The sequence below is a fragment of the Gossypium arboreum genome, chromosome 7 (genome assembly GCF_025698485.1).
Source record: "Gossypium arboreum isolate Shixiya-1 chromosome 7, ASM2569848v2, whole genome shotgun sequence".
Classification (NCBI taxonomy): domain Eukaryota; kingdom Viridiplantae; phylum Streptophyta; class Magnoliopsida; order Malvales; family Malvaceae; genus Gossypium; species Gossypium arboreum.
The window spans coordinates 96,492,743-96,503,293 of NC_069076.1; the positions used below are offsets into that span (position 1 = coordinate 96,492,743).

General features: G+C 31.1%; 1 protein-coding gene and 1 long non-coding RNA gene across 2 annotated transcripts; both read right to left on the reverse strand.

The window, feature by feature from the left end:
* Positions 1-545: 545 nt before the first annotated feature.
* Positions 546-4,567, reverse strand: LOC108467421 (glycerophosphodiester phosphodiesterase GDPD6-like). The gene is made up of 8 exons (XM_017768027.2): positions 4,177-4,567; positions 3,123-3,301; positions 2,724-2,907; positions 2,467-2,541; positions 2,038-2,147; positions 1,495-1,713; positions 1,095-1,250; positions 546-1,022 (listed from the first exon to the last, which is right to left on the reverse strand). Exons 1-8 carry the CDS (start codon positions 4,187-4,189, stop codon positions 780-782), a joined length of 1,179 nt encoding a protein of 392 aa, XP_017623516.1. The 5' UTR covers positions 4,190-4,567; the 3' UTR covers positions 546-779.
* A 1,844-nt stretch (positions 4,568-6,411) lies between these two features.
* LOC108472282 (uncharacterized) lies at positions 6,412-8,715 on the reverse strand. The gene is made up of 2 exons (XR_001869526.2): positions 8,396-8,715; positions 6,412-6,872 (listed from the first exon to the last, which is right to left on the reverse strand). It is a non-coding gene; the product is annotated as an uncharacterized LOC108472282 (long non-coding RNA).
* Positions 8,716-10,551: the final 1,836 nt, after the last annotated feature.

Here is a 10,551-nt window from a genome sequence, read left to right on the forward strand (position 1 = left end):
TATATATATATATATATATATATATATATAAAATTTTAAAAATTACTTAATTGTTGAATACGTGAATGTCACATCAACAAAATTAATAAATGTTAATTTTTACATTCATTTTGGGGTGATTTGGTAAATAATAAAAATTCAATAGTTAAAGGGAGGAAAAATCAAATGATTTTTTTTTTTTAAATTAGAGAGTTAAATAAGTTATTATACCAAATAATGAAATTTATAAAATTGCAAAAAAAAAATTGAATGAAATTCTTTTATTTAAAAATTATATGTTGAAGCTAAAGTCCTACTTTCTATTCCAACTTCTTCCCACAAAATATAGAAAGAGATGTATTTTGTAAAATAATTGACAACCACTCTATTTTACTAATTATTTTCTCTATATCATTCATAAAAAAATAAAAAAAAAGAATGCTTTTTTGTCAATTGGTTAGAAAATATAATTAGTTTAGACTGATTTCATTCTCACTAGACCTGCAGAAAAGAATAGTCTGTCCACAGCTCAACTAGGACTCATGTGAGTTATGAATACAAATACGTGTTTAATATTTATTTTTTTTATTTATGAACCTAGAGATTAATATCTATGTTCAGTAGTGTCATCTCATACATTTTCCAGAAAAAAAAAAATTGAAAATTCGAAAGGAGGACTCCTTAAAACTTACACACTTCGGTGCATAAACTCAACCTGAATTAAGATGTGCTTATTATGCCTTGGAGTGAATAAAGCTCAATGGATATGTTCTTAGGATGATATAAATATATGATACAATCTATCCTTTTCTATAAGAAGAGATCAACAAGGCAATTTTATCCACCAATTTAGATGCACTGTCACTATCCTTTTGTGAGAGAGGCGACGTCCATTCCTGGAAATTATGGAGGCTCCCTGTGAAATCCGTAAATAGACCATCAACTCCGATCTTGTTTAACCAATAATCATATTCCACGTACGGGTCTTGATGGAAATCCAAGTGTAAAAACATGTTTTCATTGCGGTATGTGTACGGATGAACCTGTATTATTAGCCTGTATTAGTTATCACAGACCAATGCCGACAATCAAAAGTTATATAGATGGGGAAGTACCTGTAGATCCCGGGCATGTGCTCGAGCAACAAGATCTGTTGGTGGTTGTAAGTAATTGTTTTTTACAGGAACAACCGTATCTTTCCAAGGTCCAATGCCGACGACATATTCCTTAATGTAGTCAAGATAAGGATCTGATGTAATTTCCCAATATGACTGCAATGTGAATTGCATTTTCTTCCATTAGAATTCCAAAATCCGAAAAGAGTTAATAGTGAAAGCAAGTTGCTTTGGTTCATGTTCAATCGGATGGAAAATTTCTTCCAATCAACTACATATGGTAAAGAAATCAATAATATATTGGGCAAACCATCTGATCAATGCTGGAAAACATCTTTCCATTTAAGCCTTTTTATGAAATCTTCTTTCGAGGGATTCAAAGAGTGAATTCAGGACAAACCTGATTAGTGTCCTGAGTTGGCATTGTGACATCATCGATCAAGAAGATCTTGGGTGAGTTGGTAAGATTTGATATGTACACAAGTGAAGTTGGTGCAAAGGACTGTATAAATATCGGCTTTTCTAACCAATCTTTCGACATGTATGAACCTTTATATCCATACTTCCTAAGTGTCTCCACAAACTTGTCCTCAAATCTCTTTCCATTCGGCCATTTTACCTGTTGAATGCATGGATTCAAAATCATGGGAATCAAAGTTTATAGGAAATATTAGTCAATCGACACAGTTCACCAGATTTCAAACCGACCCTAGTTTCACACTTTCATGTGGTTTGCTAATGGAAAATGATAGATAAGTTCTTAGCTTTTCACTGACATTGTTAAACCCATGGTTCAAGGGCCGTAAGAGGTATTATATGAATCCTAGGAAACACATGCTTTTAAGAAAAAATATGAAGGAGCAATCGGTTCAGTCTGAAAACAAACGATCATTGGTCAATCATATTCTTCTCTGGAGGCAAAGCAAAAAAAAAAAGCACTTACATGCTGGTTGATTAACACAGGATTTTTAATCTCGGGATAAATTCCAACAACTCTTGGTGCATCCAGTGCAATTGAAATGAACTCCTCAAAAGTAATAATGGAAAACTTTCCTGTTGAATACAAAACAACAACTATAATCAGCCTCGACAATTAAATACCTTCTTTCATAGTAGATCAACAAAATCAAGTGCCATAAAGTTGGTAATGAACAATGTAGATCAACGAAATCAGAAAATTTCTTAACAGCATAACTTGATAATATGGAGTTGAGATATGAAATAGTGTAAATCACGTAAACATGCAATAACAACCAGCAAGATGCAATGAGTAGCTAGTTCCATTTCACATTAAAAATGGTTCCCCGACCTTTTTATATGTTAGAACACAGAGTTTAAAAAACTAAACTGATAAAATAAATAAGGAACTAACCATTATACTGCTGATCCCGGAAATTGTACCTTTGCTTCACCCGTAACTTCTTTAATTCTTTCAGCGTGAAGTCAACTGCATGTATGAAGAAAATTTTGTCAGTCTTAGCTAAGATAAGAAACACAATATTTGTAAGTTAAGAGTACAAATCCAGAATTTGCGGTGAACTTAAGGTGTTAAACAAAATACAGTGCCCATCTACGGGATTTTTTATCTTTATGGCACAATAAAGGACTAAAAATTGTATGCTTCTATACCAGAAAAAAAGCCTGTGACGTTGAACCCTTGAACATTGTATGTCCTTTTACGATTTGCAAACTCTTTGTGATTAGCAACATCAGTTGTCAGGTCGAGGATAACATCATGAAAACATATAAGGACACCATCTTTAGATGATAGGATATCTGTTTCTATAAAGTCTGCACCCTCTTCAATTGCTCTCTGCAAGAAGCAGTATATGCTCAATGTACATATAAAATCAGTGATTTTAAATCGTGGAAAAGGATAAACATCGAATCTAAGCTATACACTCTCGTGTTTGAAGAGATAAAACATTAAAAAGAAAGAAAAGAAAAGCCAAAATAAGGGTCAAACTATAGAAACTATAGAAAGGGGAAAGCATATAGAGTAGGCAGAAGGTGTATAATCAAACATACCATGTATGCAGCAGCCGTTTCTTCAGGGATCTCTCCATTTGAACCTCTATGTGCGATATTATACGGACGTGAGGTTTGCATAGGCTGTCTATTTTGATTGGACATTTTACTAGGAAGTGGATAGAAAGGCCTCGCAGCACACCCAAGAATGAATGAAAGAAACAAGAAAGGGGCAAAGCCTGCAGTGTTTCATAGCATCAAATGAGTCACTCATATTGTTTACTTAAGAATGAAATACCAAATGCCATTCTTAACATAATAGTCATACAACTGCACACACATGAAAGAAGCTATGCAGCAGAAAAGTCTTTCTAAGATAAAACTAGATATAACGGTCGTCGAATCTGTCCCCAAGATTTAACACCAGTGATTCACTTATAGTTCATTAGATTTTGGAGAAAGAGTGCCATAATCTGAACAAGCAAAATCTGCAAGCAAGTTTTGAATCTATCATACAACTATAATAGTGGATGACCATTATCTTTTAGTTGATGGCTACATACACGCACATGTATATCTGAGTAATCACTTCTCCATAGAGATTTGGGGCAACCAATAGCAATATCATAAAACCAATAGAAGCAGAGGAGAATGCACATGCAGGCATCAATATATTATGCTTTATTTACAACCAGAAGGCTTTTAGCAATAAAATTGATATGTACTTATAAAGGGTTTTTTTCACCATATTTATGCATAATAATAGGTTATAACTTATAACCTATAACACTATAACAAGGGGAAAAATGAAAAGTCAATGAATCAAGAAAACCAGTCTAACAGTACATTAATGAAAAAAAATACAACACAAAACTATTGATTCAAATGAATAAATGCAAAGGATAGTGATTAATCTGTGACCATATTAAACAATGAACTGAAAATCCCAGAAAAAAAAGGGACTAAAAACAAACAATCTTAGCAGCACAAGAAAACATATGAACAAAACCCAGAAATACACAATCAGACTACTAAAAAAAACCATAACCCAGAGAAGGTCAACGACAATAATACAAACATAGTGAAAAAGAACAATGAAAAGCTTAAAACTTACATGTTAAGCTCATTGCTTTTGCCCTCAAACAATAAATCCACTTCTCTAGATCCCCTTGTTTCAACTTTTTTTCAACTTTATGCGTCCCAAAATTATGGGTTATCTATCAGTTGAAACAAATCTTCAAAAAAAAAATTATGAGAGGAAAGTGGGGAGTGTTTCTGGGTACATTATACATTATATTGTGTTGTTTGATAACATCATATGCCGTGGACGGTGGATCTACCGATAATCTCTCAGAATATTCCTTCTAAAACTCTTTGATTATTGGATTATGAAAGAATCCCATTGTGACAAAAATTCTTTTTAAATTTATATATTCCTGGATAATTTGGTTGGCACAAAACATTGGCAAACTAAAATAAAGCTCAACAACCGGTTCTTCTTTGACTGAAAAACGATGATTAGTCAGATATAACAATATTTTTGGTTTATTTACGATTTGATACTTCAATTATATCACTTTTTCAAATTTGTACCTAAGCTTCCTTTTTTTTTTTTTTGGTCGTTTGGAACTTAAAGCGCTGTTTTTCGATACCTTTTTAATGTCAACTATTAGGTCTATTAAAATAGATAACCAATTAAAAGCTACCACGTGTTATACAAATAAGCATTATTTTCTCTTTCTAATCAGAGAATTATTTATTTAATTTTATAATTGATTTCGATTTTTTTTCAATATGCAAAAGAAAAAAAAAAAAAAGAATTATTTATTTCGATGTTTAAATTTGGTCAAATTTGTACAATTTAATTCTTATCTAATCAATTTATATTTTTCAAAGGGCATTGGATTCATCAATTGTCTTTTATTATTATTAATTTTGTTGAAGGAAAGTAGAAAAAAGAAGAAGCTAATGTACTAAAGGTTTTGTTAATAAATCCTATTCTTTTGATGAAAGTCTGTGTCACATTTCAATTTCAGTATTTTTCTTCATCTTTATTAATTAAAATAATTTAGTCGCATTCCTAGAAATTTAGGGTTTTCTCTTTTTGAGGTAATGAAAGTAACGTGTCAAATTGAGAAAGAAAAGGGTTAAATAAATATTTTAGGGCTTAAACTTTGAAAATTATTTTCATATTGGGGTTTAAATTTTTTTTCTAAGTAAAGTTCTGAACTTGACAATTGTTTTTACATTGGGATTTGAGACTTTTTTTTGTCCAAGTTAGGCACTAAACTTGACAAATGTTCTCACATTGAGACATAAACTTTTTTTTATCCGAGTTAGCCCTTGAAAACCCTCAAATGCAAGCCTCAATGTAAGAACAACTATAAGTTCAAGCTTAATGTGGGAACAATTATCAAGTTTAGGGTCTAACTTGGTAAAAAAAATTAAGTCTCAATGTAGTAAAAGTTGCCAAGTTCAAACTTAACGTGGGAATAATTGTCCAATTCAAAATTTAATTTAGACCAAAAGAAAGTTTAAAAAAAATTAGCAAAATTTAGTCACAAATAGTGATGCTTTAACCTGAAAGGAAGAAGATAATTTTTTAATTTATACATTAGCTGTTTAGCATGAAACCCACTAGCTTTAAAAAGATTTAAATCAAAATTCCCCTCAAATTATAACTTCTTTCCCATTTAAGTATAATTTTTTTAAAATAGCACTTAAATTATCAATTTTATCTCATTTTACCCAAATCACAATATTGGCCAATAAAAAACCTGACACAATATGTTTTTATTTGATATCAAAATCTTGAGAATAAAATAAGACAATTGATAATTTAAGTATCACTTTTAACCCCAAAGCACTTTTAAGTATCTAAGTGACAAAATATGCCATAAATCTATATACGATTTAAAATTTTGAAATTTAATCTCTATACCTTTATTCCCAAAATTTTAATATTTCTATTTTAAATTTTAAAATTTAAATCTAACTGTAAACATTATTTTTTTATTAAATTCAAATTCATTATGACATTATTTTCTAGTTACATGGCTAATTGAACATCAAGTGAGGATTTTTTCCTCAAAATGTTACATCAACAAATTTTAAAAAAATCAACAATTTAACCTATTAGTTTAAAGATTTGTTTAGTATATTAGCCAAAGCAAATTGATATTAAACAAGACATCTTTTACTTAGAAATGACACAAATTTAACTTAATCATGATCACCTGCATTTTGAATATCAATTGAGTTAAATTTGAGCATTGAACAAGGCTTGAAGGAGGAAAATGAGTCAGAGCTTTAATCCTAAACAATTACAACAATCATCAGAAAGTGTGCATTTCATTCAATTCCAAAACATTTCCAACTGTATGTTATTAGCCTGCTTATACGAATTCATTGTTTCCATTCATCATCATCAATTAGATTCCTAAATTTCATACACAAACTGAAAACATATACCAAATGCAAGCATTTCCACATCATTGTGGCGGAGAAAACGACAACTCGCATAACATGGGATTACTCAGAAGCTTTTAATCCATCCTTTATTCCTTATATGGCCATAACATCGCCATAGTTGCACATTAGAAGAATCGATCCGCCAAATAACCCAGCAGCTCGCAGCAGTTTCAGCCAAAAAAAGATTTCTCGGGTTTACAAATAAAATTTGTTGATTAACATATAGATAATGAAACCAAACAGCAGCCTCGGAAACATGATTGTACCAAGATGTAAGAACATTTCTTGTGAACGTTTAAAGATGTTCGAACTTCAAATTCCGCTACTACTTGAAATGCACTGTTTAACATGGTGGTATAAGTAAGCTATGACTTTGATACTGCCCATAAGCTTGAAACAGATATAGAAATGCTACAGCCAATAGGCTGCTCATTTTCCCAAAGATAATGCAATTGACACACCCTTTTGCAACCTACGTTCCTTACATGTCTACATATATTCCTCAAGCCTTTCATAGGACTTTTCTTCTGCTTCATGCTGTTCTTTAAACCTCATAACATAATTCAGAGAAGATAAAAGAAAAAAAACCAAATGACTTACAAGCTTCTATTTATGTAGTCACTTTTGGGGTAAAAGAAAAGATATGTAAAAGCTTTTAACCACTACTCTTCCACAAAGTTTTCAGTTCTGAACAAAGCATCCATCAAAACCAATGGAGCCTGATATCATAATCAATCAATATATCAGTTTGCCACAACGACCATTATTTGCCCCAAAGAATGGAAAACAGTTAAGTAAACAACAAATCGAACCAACGAAGGCATTAGTTATCCAAAAAAGCTTCTCTCTTCATGTCAGTCACGTACATTACATAGACTTCTACTGACTCTAGAAGGTTGTCTTACTTTCCAGTAAAGTATCCACCAAAACTAATGGAGCCAAAAATCATAATAAAAGGATATATATAAGTTGGCCATTGAAACCATTACTTGTCCCAAAAATGGAAAACAGAGTAAAATTAAGTGAAAAAACAAATCAACCTAATGAAGGCAGAAGGCATTAGTTATTGTCCAAAAATTTCTCCCTTCATACCGATCATGCACATAGACTTCTATGACTCTAGAAAGCTATCTTACTTAACCAATGGAGCCAGAAATCATAAGAAACTGATATATAAGTTGGCCACGAAAACCATTACTAGTCCCAAGAAAAGAAACTAGAGTAAATTATGTAAACAACAAACCAAACAAATCAAGGCATTAGTTATCCTCGGATAAACTTCTTTCATATTGGTCACGGAAAAAGATTTCTACTGACTCTAGAAGGCTGCATTAGTTTCTCCAGTTGTTGTGTGTTGCTGTTATGTATATGTGGGTGTTTTTCTAACTATTCGCACCTTCGAGGAACACTCTTCGACCCATGATTTCAGTTAAGAATTAAGGCACCATATTAACAGGTAGTTTCATATAGTCAACTAACCACAATTGAATTACACCATATCAATTCAATCATATGGAGATTCATGACATATATATTTCAAGGTCCCAATGATGAGAAATTCCAGACATTGAACAACTTTCAAAATGCCTTGTTCCAACTATAAGTTCTGGATATGTTATCTTTATCCTGGTTGCTAACATGTTCAATTCTTCCAAATCAAATCATTGGTTTTCTTCTTTCATTTCCTAAATCAGTGGAGTAAAAACATATTCTCTAAACAAATTCCCATAAACCCAAATGTCAGCAAAACAAATGCATGATCAAAATAGAATTAAATCACGACTTAATGAAAGGAAAGACCCAAAAAAAGTGAAAACTATCGAAGGAAGAGCATAAAAGATAAATAAAGAAAAATGAAATACCATGTTTCGAGCCCAGTTTTCCTCGTCGTGGACTTGAGAATGCCAGAAGGCTTTGAGCTTATCGAGAGAGACCATGGAGTTTGCCATTACTGCTTCGAAGACGAAAAAAAAAAAAACAAAATTGAACACGAAATTAGAGGGTTTTTCAGACACGGCTGTTCGGGGTTTAGGGTTTTATTTTGAAATTTTTAACATAAACCTTCAATTTCAAACCCTTTTGGTTGATGGGATTTATGATTTAAGATTTGAGTTCGGTTTAAGGTTTAGGATTTATAATTTTATCTTCAGAGTTTAAGTTCAGATTTAATGTTCCAGATTTGGGGATCAGGTTAAAAAGTTATTAAAACTATATATTAATAATATTGAAAAATTATTAAATGTCATTAAATAATTGAAAAGAGTATACAATAAGGAGTTTCCAATCATAATATGTCAAATTGATCCTTTTTAAGGTTTAGGATTTATAATTTTATCTTCGAGTTTAAGTTCGATTTAATGTTTGATTTGGGGATCGGGTTAAAAGTTATTAAAACTATATATTAATAATATCGAAAAATTATTAAATGTCATTAAATAATTGAAAAGAGTATACAATAAGGAGTTTCCAATCATAATATGTCAAATTGATCCTTTGCTAGTCGATCGGACTATATTTGAATTAAAAGAAAATTCTACGACTTTGGAAATAATTTAATTGAGTTGATTTATTTGATGTTGAATTAAATTAGACAGCTATAAGAATTGTTCAACTAAAGAATTTGATTAAATAATTTTCCTGAAAAATTAATTTGAAAAACGTTAGTGATTTTTGAAAAAATTAATATGATAATTTTAGGAAATTAATTTTTAAGTCAAATAATTGACTCAATTGGTAATTAAACTTGAAAATTGGATCTGAAATCAAAAATTGAGGTCGAGAACCCAAAACTGAGGTTGATACCCAAAAATTGATCAAATTGGGTCTGATATATGAAACCGAGCCAATGATCCAATTAGTGGCTAGACTTGACCGATCGGGTAGTCACTGGCCTGGACCGAATCGACTCAGGGTCCTGTGAGGGTGTCGCACCTGCGATGGCACCACCAGATACGATGGTGCCGGCGACGACGATGGCGACATTCTGATGGTCGACGGGTGGTCCTTCGACGGTTGAGCAATGGAGGAATCACACTCCTACTAGAACTCTACTAGATAATTTGATTTTAGATTATCTATTCCAAAATAATATTTTAATAGATTTAATATTAAATTTCATTTAATACTTATATTTTGCTAGTATTTTATTAATTTAATATTAAAATGATTATCTTAATATTAAATTTAATTTAATAGATTTAATTTTAAATTTAGTTTAACTATAATCAAACTCTCTAAACTCTTTCTATATAAAGAGAGTCATGAATCATTATTTTTCAAGCTCATGAATTCAAGAGATTATAGAGAAAAATTCTCTGAAGGAATTATTTTAGAATATTTTTAGAGACATTTTCTTATTTACAATTTCACCTATAAGTTTAGAAAAATTGTGAAATTACCCAATTGATAATTTTGTAGAAGATTTTCTTATTCGAAGCAAACCTCACTCAGTAAACGTGAGTTTAAGGATAGTAGATAAACTTACTCGGTAGAAGCATTCATCCTAGACGAATCCAAAAGGTACAATTTTGATTAAATGTTTATTAATTTAAATATCACAACTAAATTTTAATTTTAGAAAAAAATTTAAAAATCTATTTTTTTTTAAATTTATTTTCCGTTACATTTTTCAAACTTGATTTTCCAGCATAACTAGGGTGAATTCAGTGGATCAAATAAAGGCCTTAACCCCTCCCTCATCACAATGTGAAATTGTGTTTAAGTCTCTTAAAAAATTATAAATTAATATAATAATAAAATTATATTTTAACCTCCTAAAATTTAAAATTTCATTCTATGCCCCTTGCTTTCGCCTTTGAAACAAGGGTGTCAATACTCTCAAAGTCAATATCTAATGGACAAATATAGATGAGGTCTTGTATCGATACCTTACACTATGGCATCGAGACTACCACTTAGGTATTGATACTAGGCATTGTGGTATCGACACCAACTTCCCTACTTTGATGATTTTGATGTTTAAAGGTGAAAATTGTGGTTGAATGTTGTATACTTCTCT